The 21,979-nt window shown below is 42.6% G+C and overlaps 1 protein-coding gene across 1 annotated transcript in view; it reads left to right on the top strand.

The window, feature by feature from the left end:
• Positions 1 to 21,979, top strand: part of LOC139349888 (protocadherin-15-like) — a 170,447-nt gene that overhangs the window by 21,023 nt on the left and 127,445 nt on the right. The window contains exons 2-4 of the mRNA XM_070990928.1: positions 7,184 to 7,334; positions 20,160 to 20,174; positions 21,041 to 21,106. Of these exons, the coding sequence (XP_070847029.1) occupies positions 7,202 to 7,334; positions 20,160 to 20,174; positions 21,041 to 21,106 (214 nt within the window). The 5' untranslated portion in view covers positions 7,184 to 7,201. The remainder of the gene's footprint in view (positions 1 to 7,183; positions 7,335 to 20,159; positions 20,175 to 21,040; positions 21,107 to 21,979) is intronic.

Below are 21,979 nucleotides of genomic sequence, written 5' to 3'. Positions count from 1 at the left end.
AACAAGCCAACTGCCTATTCTTTTTCTGACTCTGGTTGGGGGGGCAGCAGGGGTGGCCAATCAGATTCCATGGGAGGGCCGGTGTGTCTGCTGGCCATGAAAATAAAGGAACTGAGCTGTGAATCTGCGAATTTCCCCTTTGTGTTCGCGCTGTACAGCAGCATGGCTCCATTACAAACGTCCTTTAAGAGCCGCAGTTCAGTTGCTCTGTGTCCTGGCAAAACACCCGGGAGCAAGACAATAAACCGCACGTAGTGAGTCGTTCAGCATAAGGCTGTCAGCCATCTGCCTGAAATAAATAAAAGACAGAAATTTCTCGTCTTGTTTTGGCAGCAGAGGAGCTGTGAAAGATGCCAGAGAGACACTGACAAACAGGCTGACAGACAGACAGACACACTGACACAAACACAACACAAACAGGCAAACAGACAGACTGACAGAAAAAGAAATAGACAGATGTTGACTGTGACAGTACAAGGGCAATGTTTTTATTTGTTGTCATTTTCTGCACACATGCATACACAGCCGGTTAGAGTTACAGTAACAAGGTCTTATCAGTCCTATGCGATGACAGGCGGCTGATCACAAATAGCGCGGAAGTGAACAACTTAAAACAGCATGTCAACATCCCTCACTCTCACTCATATTGGGTCAAGTCTCCATTTTGTTACTTTGCTTCTTTATTTCACTATTTTTAACACACACAGATGCATATTCTCCTCTGTTTTTAAGGTCAAAGTTTTGTTTTTTTTTCTCCCAAACTTTCTCTTTTCATTTGCTTGTTTTTCTCTAGTGCCCTTCTCTTTCTTTTCAATCTTTTCGTCGTCCTCAGATTGTTTCTCTCTTATCCTCCCTTCTATCCGAGCCTCACCCGAGCTGTGCCCTGTTCTCATTTTCTTCCCCATCCTGTGATCACTATACATCAACGAGAGGTTGTTGATGTTCAGTGAAACCGGTGGCCTTTAAAGTGCAGGTCAAAATCTCTGTCTCGCTCCTTTTCTTTCTTTGTCTGTCTGTCTGGCTGGTATTACCTGGGACAAAGTCTCAGTCGTTGGTTTCTCTTCCTCTTTTCTAACGTAATCTCTCTCTCTCCTTCCACATCTCTCCCTCTTGTTCTCTGTTCTCTCCCTTTCCCTGTTTCCCCCCTTTCTGTTTCCACTGCATCTCCATGTTTCCCTTTTTCTCTCCTCCTCATTTCCTTTGTGTGAGCGTCTCTCTCTCTGTCGGGTGCATTTCCTTTCCTCTCTGGAGGAATAAAACTTTTTGAAGTTCTACCAGAGGAGAAGCGCCTTCAGCCCTAATACACTTCATCCTGGTTACTGGTGCTTACAGCATGGCCTACTATTGTGCGCCATTGTTCTTTGTGAACTTTACCAGAGAATTAAACATAAGCCAGCAACACACAGTCACACAATTAGGGACAGTTCATGAAGAATAATGTTGATTTAATATTCTTAAAGCAATATATTCCTTATAGATACTGCATTGATATCATGGATCCGTTTTTCCTCAAATTCTTATTCTGCTACATTGTTTGGTTTTTGTCACAGTGCTCTTTGGACCGTATATGATATATGGTGGTTACAGTCGTCGCCTTATGATTGTATTATGTGCAGTCATTTTGGCTGTAACGTTTGTTTTGAGTCGTGATGTTTTAATTCATTGCAACTAGTGTTAAATCTTTCAACTTGCACATCGCAAGCAGCCCCTGCCAAGGGACCACAGATGAAAATATACATATGTGGAGCAATACATAATGTATTCAGCACATTCCCTGTTAAATAAGCCATAAATTAAACAGAAAAATCCTTATTTACTGCACGTCTAGTGACCGGCTGTAGTGTTTACATTATGGTGGACTGTGGCACACACAAGTGTGGCTACGCTCAATAAAAAGTAACGCATGCTTACGATAAAATTAAAGTAGCTATATCTTATTTGAGAGTCATGCTGGATGGTTCAAAGGTTGAGAGTGCTGAGTGTCATTAAACACTAAATTTACTTCCCTAAAAGCAGGAGCTGGAGTATACACAGTATTTGGGACACCTTCATTTTATCAGTGTTATCAGGACGTTACCTTATAATGATTTTAAGGCCTATTTTCAACCCCTTCCATTCTGCCTGCTTTAATAATTCTAATGTAATATTATAATAATCTCTCTTGTCTGCCTCTCCTTATCTCCATCTCCCCCTCTGTGATTAGTGTGGATTTAATAAAGAAAATTAGTTATCTGAGGTCACATTGTTTATGTAGTTTTCGAAAGTATAATTAAAGAAAAAAAAGGAATTTGCCTTGGTATTTTGGTGCAAAAGAAAAAAGAATATTAAGAGGAAAGAACGAGTGCCGGAAAAGTCGAGAATCATAAATTTCAACTAAGAATAAATGTACAATAACAAATATCAAAAATATATTCAAATATGTAAAATATAGCGTTTTTTAATATGAAAAAGAAAAGGGCAGAATTTAATATATAACGTGTAAAGAATATGTGCAATGTGCAGAGATAATAAGCAAAGACAAGTGCATCAATGTAACACAGTCAGTCAGATGAGGAGACTTTAGGTCATTATAATGTGTGGCGTCCACGCGGGTCCCCGGTCTTGTTGTTGAAGCCAGCTGCAGAAGAAAGAAACTGTTCTTATGACATGTAGTTCTGGTCCTGATGGAGGGGAGTGCTTCCAAAAAGCTTCTGTCCAGGGTGGAAGGGGGCACCACCCTTTTTCTAGCTGGTCTTGGGGGTCCTGGAGGGATGGCAGATGCAGCCAATCACCTTCCCAGCAGAGCATTCACTGCAGTCTGCCCGTGTGGTGATGGAGGAGGTGGGGATGGACTTAAGGATGACGGTGTAGAAATGCACCATCATCAGCTTTGGCAGGTTGAACTTCTTCAGTTGCTGCAGGAAATCCATCTTCTGTGTGTGCAGCTCAGTTTAAAGTCCAGACTAAGAGATGCAACAGGTCGACTTCAGAGGGAGGTAAAGTTCTGTATCAGTGTATCGTCTGAGCAGCCCGAGCTGTAGTTTAGAGACGCTACAATGTGGCTAAATGTCTCTTTGTCTCCACTCACAGTGAGCTGTTACTTTGTAATAAAGGACCAGTGGTCCAAACTAGCTGAGAGAAGCAAGTAGTAGTAGTAGTAGTAATAGCCGGAAAAAAGGAAGAGACTTGTGCACATGTAAAGGTAAACAAAGTTTCATTTTCCACCCTTTTCAACCGAAACCCAAATAAAAATAATTCTTTATTTGACTTGCATGCTTGAATTTGGGACCAAGCGATGTTTGTCAAGATATAAATAATTTAAGGCGAGCAAACATTATCTTGACAAGGCACCTTCATGTTTCTATCCAGTGGGATTTCTTGCATCACTTTGATCGCAGCTGCCGTGTTTAGCATGTTTAGCATGTCTGTACGCTTTAGGACATCTGTCTGCTTGAAATTGCTCATTGTATGGTTTGCGATACGTTCAGGCATTCAGATTGCTTCGATAAGATATCCAATTTGGACGCTTTCATGATATTATGCAGCACTTTTTCCAACTATATGAATGGTGTTTTGCCGTACATGAGTGATGATGGAATCTGGGGTTCCATTAATTAAAAAAAGTTCTGATTAAACTCATAATAGTGAAAGTCATTTGTCATTTTGACAATTAAAAAAATGCCTGCTTTCCTGCCTTTGCTCTTCACATACTGTACTTTCATAAAGTTTGACACAGTCTAACTCTGTTTTTATGCTTCTCCTGTAGTTTTAAGTATGTTGTCAAGCCAGCACAAATGCCTGTGATATAAAATCAGCCTTATACGTCCATCAGTTTCTCGCCAGTATCACAGTATGACTGCTAGGGGCCCATGCAGAGATTAGTCGCCTGGGGACTCAGCCTTATCGGAAAAAACTACTAGAATTATTTATAAAACTCATCAACAGAGCGAGAGAGAAGTTTTGAATTTATAAACATGGAGCATCCCTGGTGATTCATAAAAATTAGTGCCACAGAAACAAAGTACCATCTGCTTCTCTTTCTCGACGGTGTCAGAGGTGTTATCAGTTTCCTCTGCAGGGCTTTCGCTGACGCCCTGTTACATCTTCCTCACAGTCCGCCACACCTGCACGCCATTATGGATGGTCTGAAGCACCAGACTTTAATATGTTAAACTCAATTAAGGGCGGTTAAGAGCAGCACCGTGGCATTGTGAGTCTAAAGCGTGCCCCTCGAATGAAGCCGCCCTCGAGCCCCCGTGACTGTCAGATTTCACCTCTGGGGTTTGGCAGAATATCACAATTACGTTTTCGTTGTCAGCCAACTCCATCTCCATTCAGGGGGTAGGGCTATAGTAGTCTGACTCTGCCACAATAATCTCTGCCATGGGAACTTCACAAATCAGTTCTAATTAAACAGGCGGCAGATTTTGCGTGACGGGAAGCAGTTAATGTTGTTCTCACTGAGGAAGAGCAGCCAGGCCTCCGTTAAAGGCCCATTCAGGATCGCTTCTTTCTGCAGAATAAAGAATATCCTCAGTATTAACATGAAGACTGGAACAAAACAATGCTAAGAGGTTAAGGTGTTTACATACATACATTTAGGTGTATCAAATGAATCATACTATGAATGGAAGAAGAACTTAAATGGGTTGTTTTGAGCAGGATATATCATATATATACATCTTTAAAGACATAATAACATATTCCAATCTGCATGCTTGTAATTGACTGTATGACAAACCGACCACCCTTAATTAATGTTGCTACACCTTCTGCCTCCTCGTTTTTTTTTTTTTAAATCTCTTTAAGCAAAAGATACATTGGATCATCATTTACGAAAGGGAAAGAAGATAATGCCGTCCCAGAGTTCCGTGCGGCAGCAACGTTTAAAGCGATGCATCACTCTGCCCTTCATGACGACAAACGATCGGCACGTCACGCTCACCATCCACTGCCTGTATCAGCCATAACAGCTTCAAAGCACAATCAAGTCAGCGTTTCAAGGTGTTTACTGAGACATGGTTCTTAAGATATAATTTACATCGACCCATAATTAGATCATAATTAGCATATTAACCACAACATGGTTGAAATTTAAGAATAGGCCTATCTTGCATAAATTTAACAATTATTTCATACAATCATGCTAATTTCAAAATGTTTTATACTAAAGCAGTATGTCAAATCAGTCACAGCTACTACTCGAATGCATGAGAACTGCAAGGAGATGAAGAAGGAGAGACGGGCGTGGATGTAGGCTGCAGATGTGACCCAAGACGAGTTCACCATAGTTTCTAATAACGCAGCACAGTGAGGATGCAGACGTTTGATAGAGGAGACGAGCGAAGCCTAAACGCACATGAGTCTGTCTGTCTGTCACTGTTAGCAGACTCCAGTCTGCAGTGCAGTTCATCCACTTCACTGATAAACCTCAGAACACAGAGTAACATTAGGCTTCATGATCAAAGAAAGTTTTGATATCACGTTGACATTTCTGTCCATATTTTCACGCTCCCTCTCTCTGGCTCCGCTGTGAGTCTGCATCACACTTTCTTATCAATTGATGGTTTTTCTAAAGCCTGGTTTTAGGGGGTGCTGCAGCCCCTCAGCACCCCTGCTTCCATACATCCATAACTATGTTCCTTTTTCTCATTTAACTTTCAACCTCGTCTCCTAGCCTCCTAAAGGGTCGGGTCAGTGGCGACACACACACAGCATAGGTAACATAACACTTAAATAAACAGCTCAGAGGTTTATTTATCCTTTATTATTATGCTTCTCTGTTAAAAGAAATATCTTTTCTTGTATCCTCTACCAAATAAAGAAAAAGACAGAGCCGCTATGTTACAGGAAACTCTGATATAGAAGCATCCTGGCTACCACAGGGTGGATGTTCCAGTCCATGCCTTCGGAAATAACACTAGATTAATACTGTAGGTAATAAGGTAATTAGCTGGGCATGCTAACGAATAATTGGATCATTGCTGTTTTGTGATTGCTCATAACACTGCTGGATCAGTATATTTTCTCCTAATTTTGTCCTGAACACAGTGCACATTTAGCTAGCTGGGCTAGAGGTTAAAGAAACAAATTTGTGCCCAGAAGTCATTTTAAATCTGGCTGGGCGGATGGCGGAGGAAGACGAGTGTGACTGCTCTCCCCTCCACCTGTCACACATATAAACACCCACCTAGACAAACATTATCCTTTGAGTGTCTGTGCTGAAGAGCCAAAAGATGTTTACTCTTGTAGGTCGTCCAAACTCACTTGAAATGTTTGTGCGGGTAAGTGGGCAGCATTGATGCTCGATGGGTTTGAGCTGCGTTGCCACAAAGCAATCAAAAGACTGATTTATAGACACGTACACGGACAGACTCAGACCGCGCTCGAATGTGTCTTCGACTCAGAACTTCAAAGAAACCTTGTATTTTCCCTTCAGCTGTACATGTTCTCCCTATAAATTAAGTCATTAGTCTCAACCTAAGTGAGACCCCACACACACACACACACACACACACACGCTCGCACACATCAGCCTAATGTATTTCTCTCACTCGCTCTTCTACATGGCATCTTTCAAAACATCTAATGTATTATCAGCCCTGTCGAATTTTTCCTGCAGCAAGATCCAAGATGTTGTTGCCACCACTGGCATTTTAACATTGCACAAAAATATTTCCTTCTCTATCATCATCCACAGGTTTCTGCATTCTCCATTGTGGTGGCAATCCCAGTGAAACGATCATTTACTTTGATGCACGAGCACAAAGATGATTCATAAATAGATTGGCCACGTAGCAGCCGTGAAGCACAGCCACAAACTGAATATTAAATGCCACCAGAGATTTAGACTGTGTGGGCACCTCACCTCAGGGATGTAATGGAGTGCACTGTCAATAAGGAAAGCGTATTTTCGTTCAAAGCTCACTTCTGTCGGGACAGGTCGGGAGAGTGCATACAGTTCTGCTACATCAAACTGTATGACTGCTGCTGTTTCTTTCAGTGGCAGATGTCATCCTGTAAGTATGTTAATGTGTGCTTCCACATCGCTGTACGCTGAAAGCCAGAGCACAGGTGGCGCAGGCCGAAAAGGAAGTACCTGAAAATGACTGCTTTTAATGTCGCATACTGCACAGCTGAAAATGAGTTGAGTGATTGTGAATGACCTGTGTTTATGTGCTCCTGCCTCCTCCTCTCTCTGCAGCTGGATGCTTGGTGAAGCATGGTGGTGAAGATGGTGAGGACGCACTTAACGGGGCCACTGTCATGGGGCCGGGTCAAATGGCCGCGTGTAATGGGAACAGGAGTCCTTTATCTGCTGCTGCTGTCAGCCTGTCTCGGCCAAGACACAGAAGGTAAAGGTAGTCCCCTCCTCCGTCTCTTTATTAGCCGCTCTGTCTGTCTTTGTCTCCTCTTTTCTCTTTGTCTTCATCTTTATTCTGTGTTTTATAATTCAGAGTCAAATCTGGTCTGCTCAGCGGGGATTTGATATGAGGATTGCGCACACACACCTTTTCTGACTTCAGGCTTAGGTTAGGTAGTGCGCACATCTCAGTCAGCTCTATCATGACATTTCCTGATCCATTATTGATCCTTTTTGATCTATCGGCTGATGATTTAGGATGAGTAGCACTTCATTTAGACAGTCTTGTCCACCCATACACCATTAATATTTTCTGCTTGGGTAACACTAGTAAATAATTATTTTATTGCTCTTTATTAAACGGGGACCATGCACAAAAAAAAAAAAAATCCCAAAATGAGAAGAGATGATTTATGCAACGTTTAGCTATTAGCTAAGTTCCATCTGCAGTCCCTCGGCAGGTACACACAGAACAATCACCAGACACTAAATACAGTCATTGACATGCAGCACCATCACACAGCGTCCATCACATTAAGAATTATTCAGACAAATCTACAAGCACCAATCAACATAGAAATAGCAGCACATTCATCCAGCACATCTATAAGGGTGCAATTAAAAATCTGAATCACGGCAAATCAATGTCGACATAAGAAGAATTAATACCTGATCCTGTTTATTTTGACACCTGTCATGTGGTGTAGCCTAGCATGTCGTAATAAAATCATTATTTAATTTAAAAAAAAATGTCCTTATTGCTCATGTGGTTGCAAATATATACTCTCTCAGTCTGCTTAATCTGTAATATGTTGGGAGTTGCTAGTGGTAATAAGGGTGAATGGAGTTTTTCCAGCCATGGTCGCCACTCGGGCCGAGCCACCAACCCAAAGGGTCAGTGCTTGACCTTTCATGTCCTACAGGGGCAATCTGGCTTACAGACTGACCGTCAATAACAGTGGATATAAAAGGAATACAGCCATGAATAAAAATGGCAATCAATACAGCACATACGTACATACAATCCAAATAAAGCACAGCACAGAGGTCAACCCCAGGGTCACTGTTTTCATTGTTTAGATAAAAGCTCCACCTTCATTAACTGCAATGTCCATGTGTCTGGCGTTAGGATGGTCCATCCACATCTTTAGTCCAGGCTGAAAGATCTCAACATCTACTGGATGGATGGAATTTTATAAACTGACAACTTTGGTGATCCCTTGACTTTTACTCTCAACAACTGCCAGAGGGATTGCCATGAACATTCATGCCCCTGTCAGGATGAATTCTGATAACTGCCGCAGACATTAATTTTTCATGTACACGTCGCTAACACGATCATGATTGAGTTGTGATTTTGAGAGGGGCTGGAGGCAAGTGAGACGTTTGGTAGGAGAGGATGATTGAGAAAATGGATGGACGAGATAGTATGAATACTGGTGGAGTGTTCCTGCGCCTCTCGAGTGTGCTTGTGCCTGGCAGATTTGTTGCTTGTGATGCACTAAAATCCATGTGGCGTGTTGCTCTTCATTAAGCACAGGTAAGCCTCCTCTCATTTGGTGAGAAAGCCTTCCTGGCAGGTAGTCTAGGGGTGCTTTTCATTTCGTTGAATTGTGCCTTCTCGTCTCCTCTGTCCTTCGTCGACTTGGAAGTTGTTTCCCCTCCGCCATGATGAAGGATCTTCCAATTGCTTAAATGCACATGAAGGAGACGAGGAGCGAGGAGAGAGGAGGCTTCTGAAGGAGATCAGAGTGAGGATACACCGGTGTAGCCTACGCGGAAGTCTTTTATTATTTAAGGGGCGTGTCGTATGTGGCACACGTTTGAATCATGGCGGGAGCAGGTGAATGTCATCAGTAATTGACGTCGCTTCAGACTGACGCTGTGGAGCGAGGATTTTTCATTTTGGAGTTTCGTCTCCTCCGTCCTCACGTCTCTTCCTCGCATCCCCCTTAATGTCCTTGCTGGCCGGCGCTAAGATGCGAGGAGAGCAAGCGAGTGGAGGAGACGAGGAGACCAATTTACCAAATGAAAAGCACCCCATCTCACATTCTTCTTCTTCTCGTTTTATTGGCTGAATGATATCACTGAATGTTACTATTAATGTTTTACATACTGCCACCTGCTGTACCGGAGGGGAATGTAGCAAACACACGACAGGGAAATATGTAAACTGTAGGACAGAGGGCGAGAAGGGTGAAATTCAGCACAATCCCAGGTAAAACTGGAGAGCTGAGGTCTGGAAGGATATTTTAATGTTTAAAAAACACTCACATTGATACTCCCCTGACCTGAGAGCAAACTGAAGCAAGGTAAGACAGAAATGAAGTCATCACTGATGGGATAGCTGAGCACGGCTCTTGACTTTCTGCTCAATTTGTCAGAATATTAATATTCCATTTAACTCTTAGTCCTTGAGATTTATCTGCTTGGCATTTAGCTGACAGGGGCTGCAGCCAAAGGTGAACGCCTGTGTGTGTGTGCGCGTGTGTGTGGTGTGTGTGTGTGTGTGTGTACACGCTTCTGTGCAGCGGTAGAAGAGGAGCATCTGTAAGCATCAAGTGTGTACATGCGGGTTTTCAGTCGAGCGTACGTCCCTTCGGTTCAGCTCTCCCTGGACACACCTGCCTCTCGTCTCTTCTCCTCATCGCACCACCTGCATTCAATTATGCCTGTGTTTCCCAAACAAGGTCTCCAAAACAGGATTGCGGGCGTTATTCTGGTGGATCCGCACATAACAAGAATAGTAGGTTTTAATGAGCCTGGCTTCTCGGCTTGACAGACAATATGTTGCTCAGTTTGGGTCCCCTCATGGCATGAGAGCTGGTGTGTTTTTAATGAGCTCCAGTCCCAGGATGAGCGGTTGATTTTAGCTGTTTGGACCCCCGCATGACAAGAGTACTTGTATGTTTTAATTAGCCTGGGTCCCAAGGTAAGAGACTATATTTACTGACTTTGGGTTTCCCAAGTGACAAGAGTACCAGTACCTTTTTAATGAGCCTCGATCCCAAGGTGAGCCTCCACACAATATCACCCCCCCCCCCCCCCCTCCAAAAAAGAAAACTTTGTCACTACTCCAAACTGATTAAGATCATAATGTGGTCATTTCTGAAGCCGGTTTGAACTCACTCAGTGTTACTAGCTCTGAAAATAGCAGACTGAAATGCAGCCCCCCCACTCTGGTGAATTCCTGTACTTGACTTGACTCTGATTATGAATTCAATTGAAGCCTGAGGTGTGTAGGCGGTGCTCCACTGGCTGTTTTAATTGAATGTGACTTATCTTCGAATATGAGCAAGACACAACAGAAGGCCTGAAAACAGTTATGCTTGAGTTGTCATCTATTGAGAGTGATATGTGTGTGTCTCTGTGTTCATGCTGCTGTTGAATGTGTTCCTTTGCACCTGCGTGATTGTTTATTCCTGCATGACAATGAAACGGTGTGCCGGTTTGTGTGTTTTGATAACAGGCCTGTCATTATGCACCACAGCTGCATTGTGTTAAATGATAAGAACGCTTGCCAAAAAGAGAGGGGCGCAACACTATATCAACCAGATATTACCAGATAGCCAGCTCTATCTTTTCCCAACTCACTCCTCTCACCATTGCTTTCTCAGGCCAGCCAGCTTTTTTGCAAGAAGTACTGAGTCTATGTAAATGTCAGACTGTGGCGTGACTGTGACTTTCTCCCAAACCGATTTCTACTCACTGGCCATTCACTTCGGACTGTCACTCTGAATGAAGTCACACTCACGGCTGCGTGGGCCACTCTGCATTAAGAGGGAGAATATAAATAAACAGGTAAATTGTGTTTCATGCTCATCGCCATCTACTATGAGCAGGAAACATGAGTCACTGTAGATTCTGGCCAAGTTTCCATATAATATTGCAAATTTACGCTTGTTTCCACCCACGTCTGTTATGCGACTGCTAGCGGTGAATATTAGCAGTTGGTTGATCAGTTAAGCAGCAGGTGGCGCTAATTCTACAGTCGGATGCCATTTACCAAGGCAATTAAGAGAGCGGCAGTCAAATCTCAAACGGTGGAACAAATGATGGAACTATAGCTTTTATGCTTGTTTCATGTTGTGCCATGATCAAATCTGCTGTCCGAAATTTGTTTATTCCCTTATACACAAATTAAAAATGTACACATGTACTGTATATTATCTGTTGTTTAACACCATGGCTGTAAATCTGCATATACATATATATATATATATATATGCAACGGGCGGTTCTTTGTTTAGAGTTCCTGTCAAGTTTTCTTGTTAGCACTGATGCACAACGAATGTGCTTCCTCCCTCATTAATTATTTGCAGTGTCGTTTTTTTGAGAAATGTTTTAATTCAGCGAGTTGCTGCTTTTCTTGATGGCCAACAGCTGTCACTCTTTGGACTGGCCTGAAACCCTCTGGAGGAACGTGTGCCATGTAATCTGTGTATTCATTATTGCACGTGTGCAAGCAGAGAAACCCACCCATTAAAACGTGGCTCCATAGCACTGCTAATGAGCAAAAACTTGCTATGGTGCCATTATAGATGTGATAAAAACATAAAGTTAGCTCAAAGATTTGATCTTAACTGTGCCGCACGTTCTATGATATTAATCCCGCTGTGAAAGCGCTGCATTGGAAAAGTGTATGAATAACCAAAGATTTTAAATCCATATAATGTTTCCTCCATTATCCAGCACTCACTCTCCCACCTTAGAATTGAGCTCATTAACCTGATGGTCTCATCCCATCTCACGTCCCCTTTGAGTGGGTCCAGTGGTGAATTCTGCCTCGCTATGATAGCAAGAGCCGACATGCATGTAGCACTGACTGTCCATCAACTGCTGCAAAGCACTAGACCGAGTGATACAGTATCTCCTTCCAAAAACCCTCGCTTGTCTCTTTCCAGACCTCTGAATCAAAGCCCACATCTCTTTTCCTGCAAGTTTTGCAGCCAAAGCAACACCTTTTCAACTTCCTCTGTTGGATTGTGCAGCTGTTCGTGATATTGTGTCCACCCCTTGTGCAACTGTGTGGTGTGTGGTGGGCCGGTGCTGCAGTGTGTGTCGCTGTGTGGGTGGAGCTTCAAGGTGATTTTAATATTTATTACTGCTTTCGTTTGTTGTGAGAAGTTTCATCTGAGGTGAAGATCTCTCCCTCCCGCACTCACTTCAGCGCTGCCTTTCTTTCTTTATTTCTTTTTTTCCAGTGGACCATTTCTTCTCATCAGCCCCTGTCATCACCCTGTTATACCCCCATCTCTGAAGCAGACTGGTGTTTCTCCAGATTGGTATTTTTCCACCCCTCCCTTTGCTTCTGGAAGTTTTTCCCGTCTCACATTTATTGCTGTTTTTTTGCCTGTGCTGCCTTTTCTACTCCGCTTCACTCTCCGTGCCCCTCTTTGTTCTCGCCATCTCTGTATTCTCCTTTCAGAAGACCGCAGCTTATTTATTGCATTAAGTCAAAGGCTTTGTCCTTGACACACACATACTCACACACTCACACATACACATACACACTGAGGTGCTTCAAAATAAAGTGTATATATTATGTACACTTTATTTTGAAGTCTATATTTGAATAGTGTTCTTTTCAAGAAGAATGCAAATGAAGCATTTGTAATAATGCTTTTAAAGTAATAGTTCAACACTGCAAATGAGTTTATTTCAATTTATTTTAAGTGCCTGCGCATTAAATACAGACCAAAAGACATAGGGTTAAGGGTCAGGGTGAGATAGAAGACTCATAAAGAAGTATTCGTTACTCAGTTTGTGTTATACAGGTTGGAGCCTTTTCTTGATGAACAGCAGTTTATTCATGTGATTGGATTGCTCAGAAGTGGATGCTGTGTTCATATCACCTCACCCACATTTTTAAATCAGGAGGACAAGGATAAGGGTGAAATGAAAAAAATCCAACCTCCCCTCTTCCATCTGCTACGATATTGCTCTGCTAGCTGCACTAACTAAGCTAACAGCCAAGTGTGGTTTTATATGAAGCTATAGCGAGTCCCCCCAAGGTGCATCATCAAAATATTCTTTATACATTACAGGAAGAGGAAAGAGGGACTTTGTTATGTGTCTACTGTGTCTTTAAGACATGGCTCCCTAATGCTACTAGCAGTCAGAAAAGGTGCCTGACATGAAATTGATCTCTTCATCTCATTCGCAGAAAGGCAGCAAATAAACGCTTCACCTAAAATTTCAAACCATTTTTTTTTTTGCAAACCTTTGGAGAATCCAGGCTATACCCGCAGACAGCAGTGTGGATCCTACAGCTGCTGCGTGGCATTTGCTGTTACTGGAGGATGCTTATGTATTTCCACCATGTGTCCTCAGAACAACTACCGTCTGATTACCACCACTACCGCTGTCAGCTGTGTTCAACCCTGCGCCGGCTGGAACAGACCTGACACACTGAGACAGAGACACAGAGAGAGGGAGAGAGAGTCAGGATAATGGATAAGCCAGCACAGTGACAAAGTGGTGATCCCTACAGCACTGAGCTACTACACACACCCAGTGTGTATGTATGCCTTTGTGTGTGTGTGCGAATGGGTTTACAATCCGTTTTCTCCAGAGATACATCAATCTAACGCAAGGTCACACTGTCTCTCCACTACAATCCTTTCCTTTTGCTCCTCTACTTCTTTCAGTCTCTCCTCTGCCAATCCTCCCTTTCTTTTTTTCTTCTCCGTCCCCCCCGAATCGTCCCCTCTCCAATTTTGTCCTCCGTCCTCCATGGATGAATGGATCGGGAGGGGGGGGGAGCATGGAGGGATAGATGAATGGGTGATGGATGAATGGCTGGGTGGTTGGGTAGAGGAGGGAAGACGGAGAGGGATCGGACCCCTGGGAGAGGCGTAGATTGGTGTACCTGCTGATGGAAGCTTAAAAAGGACATGACACATGAGAACTTTTAGAGGAAAAAAAACACCCTTTCTCCTGTCTGTCTGCTCCTGTATTTCAGCCTTTTATGACCATATCTCTCAATCGTCTTGTTTGAAAGATTGTGCAGCGTATTTTTAGAAGTCATGCCTGTCAGCCAGCCAGTCAATGCTGCCGCAAACTTTCTGGTGTACGGGCTGAAGTGTATTGTGAGCCATGTTGCAGAACAGACACCAGGTCACTTCAAAACTGGTGAGAATGAATGGAAGAAATCAGTTACGTGGCTTCTTGTTTTACTTGTTTTACGCAATTTTAATAATGTGCTTTTAATAAGTAAATTATCTCAAAGCGGCTCTTTGCATATTAATTAAATTATATCAAAAAGGCCCAATTTGTAATTAACTTACAAACCGTGTGGAACACTATTAATGGCTACACGCCCACACGCACTGTGGGAATGCTACACATATGTACTTATACATGTATTGTTCACAATATTAGACCACTGTGATGCCATTAATCCTCATTAACATTATTGTGTGCATGTGTAAGAGAAACCCAAAACACATTTTTCTGCAGATCTCGCTTGATGCAACTGCAAATTGAATGGAAGACTCCTCTCTTGTCTCCATTTCACTTCAGCCTTATTGATCAGACTGGACAGTTTCATCATAAAATGTTTACTCTGCCATTTTTTGACTGTGCCACATCCAAATTCCGCAGCCATCAATCACCAGTGGGAACAGCTTTTTCTATCTCCGCTCTCCTTTAAATCTTCCAGAAACCTGATCAACACGGACGTCTCCCGAGATGACGTCTGTTTGCCTTTTTTGTATGCTAACATATTTTTCCAGCATATTTTGGAGTTCACCGTCACTGGGTTTTCCCATTCACAGTCTAGACTCCAGGCAAGGTAGCCATGCGAGTTCCTAACAGATGGTAACAAGCAGAACGCAGTCAAGTACAACTTCAGCTCAAATGAGCACAAATATGGCACAATCAAAATCTTGATTAAAAATGCTTCAGACACTTCTCTGAACTCATATTAGAAAGAATGTGTTGGGACTGAATTAGGGCACTTCTGCTTGGTTTTTGCATCAATTTGAGGGTTTTTCACATTGTTGTTGGATAATCTGTCAAGACATATACATTGCCATACATACATTTCCAATACTAGTTTAATATGAAACTAATATGTTGCTTTGTAAGCTTTGGATGAGCTAGCTAGCTGTTTTGCCCTTTTCCAGTCCTTATGCTAAGCTAAGCTAACTGGTTCCTGGCTGTAGCTTCATATTTATCATACAGACATGAGAGTGGTGTCAGTTTTCTCACCCAACTCTCAGCAATATCATCAAATAATTCCTCAAACGGTTTAAAATTATTTGTTTTGCTGCATTACCAGCATTCATCCCCCTCCCCAGTGGGTAAGAAGCAAGAATACAGAACGTTTTAATCTTTAGAGGACCGCCTGCTCCTTTTTCTGCCCTGTTAAATGGGCCCGCAGTGCATCACTCACAGGCCCAGTCTGAAACATCATCAGATGAAACGAGTCAATTATTTCAGTGGAAGCAGGCCAGTGTGATGGCTCCAGTATCTGTGGTATTCTTCACTGTCATTTGGGAAGAAAGCATCCTCAGCTTGCCAATGCCTCCCGCTAGTCCATGTCATCTGATTCTGTGCCATGGAGTTAACCTCTGCGGACACACTGCTAATTTCTCAGTAGATTATGTGCAGTGCAGTTATGATTGGGTTTTGTTTGCTAAGAAAATTCTTTCCTATGTGCTTCTGGTCTTCCTTAGCTGTTATCACTATGCTGCATTACTATGCCAAACATACCGTATGCCAAGTTAATGCTTTCTTCAGAAAGACTTTCTAGTGTATGGTAGAAGACAAGCCTGCAGTAAACGATTACCTGTTGGCTGTAAAGCAATAGTTGTAATCCCCATTCTTGGCGAGGGTCAGATGAGGAGCATAACAGAGAACATCACAATCATATTGGTCAGTTAAACATGACGCTAAAGCCAGCATCTAATCAGCTTAGCTTAGTTTAGCATAAACACTGCAAATAAGGGCAAACAGCTAGCCTAGCTCTGTCGGAAGGCTTGCACTAAAGCTCGCTAATAGATCTTGTTCGTTTAATCCATAGAAGAAGTGTCAAAACAGCACTTTGTGATTTCAAAGAGGGTCAAGGTATTTCTTTCATATTGTGACAATGAGACAGCATTAAAGCCGATATTACCATCTGAGCTGTAGGCAATGTGGCAGCTCTTTGTGTGTGTGAGACTCGTTCTACATATCAAATGGATCCTGACTCAACACACACACACACACACACACACAATCAGCATTGTGCAGGTGCCCAGTTGAGTCACAGTCTCAGCATGTATATTTAATGGTAACTCAAGCATGTGTGAGCGTGTAAGGCAGACGGGCATACGGCCTCCATTGTGTTTAACTGCGTGAAGTGGCGTGAAGAAATAGTTCCTAAACAGTGTGTGTTTGTGTGTCTGTGTGTGTCGTGGAGACAGTTGCTAAGCTGTGTGTCTGTGTGTACTGAACAACAGTAGCTGTTTTAAGCCCGTTTGGACTCCTGGGTGATTGCTGTGGTCTTCAGCTGCAGCCACAGTCACTCTTCTCTTTTCTTCCTGAGTCGACTTTGTTCTTCACGGGGACTTTTTTTTCCTGCCACTCTTGGCAACCCCTACCTGCTTATTCTGGCTGCCAAATTTAGATGGACAGCATTTGAATAGTAAATAAAGAAGATATTGATTGAAACACTCACAGGTTTAAATAAAAAAGCCGTTGGCGTGGATGATAAATCTGAAACAGGGGGAGCTTCTTTCCACTGACTGCCTGTGATATCGTCTGAATGGAGAGGTCTTTTTCAAAGTTTTACATCTATTCTTTTTTTTTCTTTATGTGGTCCACACCTTGAACGCTCTAGCCTCATTCCCCTCACACAGCTCCCCATGGGGCTTTTCATCACCTTGACAGAAACCTGGCATTAGATGGATTTATTCCCTTCTCATGCACAAAGTCATTTCAGTGATTATTTTTTCCAGAAACTTTGAAGGAGGAGAGCACAAGTGCGTGCTTATGCGAGGATAAGTGAGTGCTTACAGGAAGACAAGCACATATTGATGAGGGAAGAAATGCACAAGGAATCTTTGGAGGGTGAGCATGAGAAGACACTTAAAGGAGACAAGTACCTACATACAAGAAAGCACTAACTATCCCATAGGAGCCCTTTCATTGGGTCTCATTTCATACAAGCAAGTGTACTCTTGTGAGGAAATATGCCTGCGACCTTTGTGAAAGAAGAACAGGTGATTTGCATTTCTATGCAATTGACTCTTCATCCTGAATTTCCTACTGAGTGTGGTTTAACTTAACTGTCATACACAGAGAAATTAAATTACTGCAACACATGATTAAATTTAGGACCTGCTAACATGTGCAGCTCAATTCATTTAATCTTCATGGTTACATTTCTGTGCAAAGGCGTGGAAGCATTCATTACTGTGCCCACAGTTTCTTCAGATATATCATAAACGAGAAATTGGACTTTAAATTAGCATTACCTATCCCTTGCAGGTATTCAGATTGCGAAAAAGATATTTAGCTCATTTCAGTTTGATGTCTCATCATGTTCATCTGTCACTTTAAGTAACAACTGGGGCTGTTTACTGTTTCATCCCATTTAATTTTTATTATTTGAGGGGGAAAGCAGACTGACAGGTAGAGAGAGGGAGGCAGATGAGGAGAGGCCGAGGGGAGAGAAGCAGCCAGAGATGCCCCTTAGAGAACAAATGGCTGGTTAGTAATAGATGAGGGGCATCAGCTTACACTGAAGGATAAAAAGGCAGTCAAGCAGGGGATACACATCTGTCATCTGCTGTTCACACACACACTCATGTACACACACATATACACACACATAGGCCAGCTGGTAGAGTGTGATGTAACTAGTGACTATTGTTCCATGGCTCATGCATCTCTCTGGATTGCTAACCTGAGATGCACCCTTAGAAAAGCTTCAAAAAGGTGAAGGGGCAAAATGCTCACTCACCACCACAGAGACCTGGGATGGTGGAGGATGCCATGTCTGTGGTTGGAAAGCTAACGATAATTCACATCCTGGTCAAATCATTAACATCTGCTGGTTTGTTGGGGCACCTGCACAGAGAGGTGCAGCTAGTGGTAGGCCTATTAGCATGATCATCCCACACGTTAAGCGTTATAAAAGACGTCGCTGCCACAGACTTTACATTTCTTTACGTTTGTAGGAAAAATAATGCCTACAGGAGGTTTTCAGCATAAACAGGAAATGTTCAAGTTCTTGTCACTGAGTGTAAATTAATGTGAATTAAATACTGATCTTAGCTTAGCATAAAGACTGGACTCCCTCAAAAGTTCCCAAATCCATCACCCTTGTCACACTTCCTGGATTGAAAAAAACCACCATTGACAGTATCAGTTCTGTTTTATCCAAAATGTATTTATTGGAAAGCAAATTAGAAGTCTATAAATAGCATAAGATAGAGTTGACTAGTGTCACTGATGTAGACGTACCATTGTCAGGTAGCTAACAGGTTAGCAAACTGGAAATTCCAATAGGCAGTAGGTTCAGGTTGGATGGCAGCCCACCGCTCCTGGTCTGCCGCTGAGGAAGGACTACCAGGATGGGTCAAAAGCAGAGGACAAATTTCACCAATGCATGGACGTGTGTAGCACGTGTAGCAGTGTGTGACAAATAAAATGGGGATTGTTCCTCTGATTACTTCTTTTCTTTCTAAGGATCTCAGAGCTTGAAAACAGGGCTTGCTTGCTAATAACTGCCAAATCTGTGGACAAGCTAACAAGTAGCTAACATGACAACTATGGAGGTAGTTAATGGTTCATTTGCCACTAGTTAAGTCCCGTCATATCCATTCAGTGTAAAGTGAACAGGCTAACATTTTGTCCAAGGGTTCAGTTTAAATGAGCGTGCAGATGATCTAAGAAAACATTCTTTGCCTCCTTCTCAACATGACAAATTGGAAAACCGATCATTTTCAGCACTAAGATAAGCTAATTCGGAGTCTCAGGACAGTTAAATCTATATCTGGGAACATTCAATACTGTCTCCCATAGCAAGAAACAAGACACAGTACCGATGGATCCTGAGATAATCTATGATGTTGCACAGCTGTAATGCTTAATCGTGGAGGGGGAGAGCGAGGGAGACAGACTGTGAGAGAGAGAGAGAGAGAGAGAGAGAGAGAGAGAGAGAGAGAGAGAGAGAGAGAGAGAGAGAGAGAGAGAAAGTGCGATCATTGTTCCATGAAGTTTATTTTCTAGGTGAGCACATATCTGTCTTCCAGCCTCCTTGTGGGATTTTCCCCTACCGTCCTCGAGAGCTGTACGATGTTGCTGCTCTGTCTGGTGGATGTGGGTGTTCTTGTATTTCCGTATTCTGGCAAGGACAGAGGGATAAAGGAGAATCCTTGAATGTCGATGCTGTTTTTCCCTCTGAATGGGACCATTTTAAGCCTCCGGCTCGGGTTAAAATTATTTCGCCTTGTAGTAATACAGTAGGTGCGGGCGGTGACTATGAATGGAGGTGGAAAAGCTTATTGAGATAAGCACATCAACACTTGTATACTGTACATGTAAACACACACACACACACACACACACACACACACACACACACACACACTGTACTCTACTCATCCCTCCTTTCCAAAACTTCAAACCCACTTACGGCAGTTCATGTTTTACTCCACGCTCTCTCTTTTCCATTGGTTGTTTTCGTGCCTTGCTTTTCTCTGGAGGTTATTTCTTATCTTTCATGAGTTTTTTCTTCTGCTTTTCCCTTCCTCTCACCCTCCCTCTGTTGGCTGCCTCTCCTCTCCTCTCCTTCCTGGTGGGATGTGGCCGTCTCAAACTGCAGACTGGCAATATGAGGGTAAGAATCTCCTTTCCTTTCTCTGTTAACGGTGTGTTCAGTCATTGGGCAAGTTTATTAACCCCCGCTAACCCTGCAGAGGTGGTTGTGGGGGGTTACGTCAGTCATTACTGCTGAGGAAAAAAAAAGGGCATTAGTGTCGTCTCACTGTCAAGTCTCGCCTCCATTACCTCACCTGTTTTTCTACTACATTTCACTCCAATGATATGATTCCTCCGCTGTTTCTCTCTCACTGTAGAGAGAACAATGAGGTTAATAAACTCTGGATTATATCTTCCAAACTTACCCTTTATTCATGTCTGTTGCCCTTTTTTGCATAGTTTTGCAACTCATTACCACACACTGTCTGACACACAGTACATACACTATGAATGTGTGTTTATATTTCACGGAAAAAACTTGAAAAGGAGAAAAAGCCATTTTATATTTTTCCAAATCAGGGCTGGCCAGAGTGTGGCCTGAGGACCAAAGCTGGCCCGCTGTGAGGTTTGATTTGGCCCAGCAGATGTTCCTAGTGAAAAAAAAAAGTTTAAAAATGAACTTAAAAATATCATTTAAATCTCTGCTTTATTTAAAAAATGCTCTTTAATTATTAATTAGAGTGACGCTTCAAGCAGGAAGTCAGTCAGTTAAGGGATGGTACCATTTTCCCTCTTAACAGTACAAAGTAATACAATAGGTGTGTGCTTTTGGCCTCTGGCCCACCATTAAGTTCCAGTTTGGGTCCTCCAAGAGAAAAAGTAACATCATCAAGTGAAACCATCCATGAGCTTCACAATTGAATTCGGCTTTCTAGGATGGATTTAAAGCCTAAAAGATACCAGTGTTGGCTCTAAATTCTCCCTTTTTCTTTGTCACCCTCCCAGAATGTAAGCTGTCTCGGTCGGGTCCTCCTGCTACCATCGTTGCCATAGACGAAGAAAGCCCCAACGGTAAAGTATCCATCTGTTTTCCTTCTTTATTCAGGGCTGTTGATTTAAATCCTAACCTTTTACAGGATGCTAAGCAAACACTGTTAGATGATCTTGACTTTTACAGCAGATGCTGATTGGCTTGACATGTTACCTGCACTCATTAATATTCATTAGGTCAGCACCGACTGTGTCAGCTGAGTCTGATCCCTGTCCCAGAAGATGAGACATTCGGTCATTCAGTCTGAGCTAAATCACTGTGTATGAGCACAAACAACAAAATGATAAGAGTGTCTTCGTGTCCTTCTCTGTATCTGTAGCTTCATTTTCACGTCTCTGCAGAAAGAAAGCTGATTGTTGAGTCTCATTCCCAGGTCGTCAAGCGCCGATGCTTTGGCTGGGTGGCTCAGTCATCAACGACCTGGGAACAATCAGCTATCTTTCTCCTCAGTCACCCACTGCACATTTAATTGTTTTGGTTTCCCAAACGCTGATGTTGTGTGTCAAAGGAGTTGTTTTGCAAATGAATCCTGCAAATTCATCCGATACCGCAAATGATAGTATTGGATGCTGAACATTAGTTTGACAAGAACTTGTAATTTGAATATTTGAGACAAATTACTCGACTTTTCTCTTCTCTTCTCCTCCATCACTTTGAACCACTTGACTAAACAAAAATAAGGCTGCCAGAGTTTTCAGACACCTTTTATCTGAACACCAAAGGAAATATCTTCAGTGTGTTTTTGTTTCCAGAGTTAGCTCAAACGGTTTAAGATCGTCTTAGCTAATTAGTGGTTCCTGGCTTGATGGCTCTGCCATTTAGACTGCACAGAGGAATATAAACAAGCACACGATCCCAGAGTCTCCTCAGGAGTTTGTTATAGTGCAGGCTTG

This window comes from Chaetodon trifascialis, chromosome 21 (assembly GCF_039877785.1).
Source record: "Chaetodon trifascialis isolate fChaTrf1 chromosome 21, fChaTrf1.hap1, whole genome shotgun sequence".
NCBI classification, from domain to species: domain Eukaryota; kingdom Metazoa; phylum Chordata; class Actinopteri; order Chaetodontiformes; family Chaetodontidae; genus Chaetodon; species Chaetodon trifascialis.
Note: the sequence above shows the minus strand (reverse complement) of the source record. Positions and strands in the feature narration are given on the sequence as shown.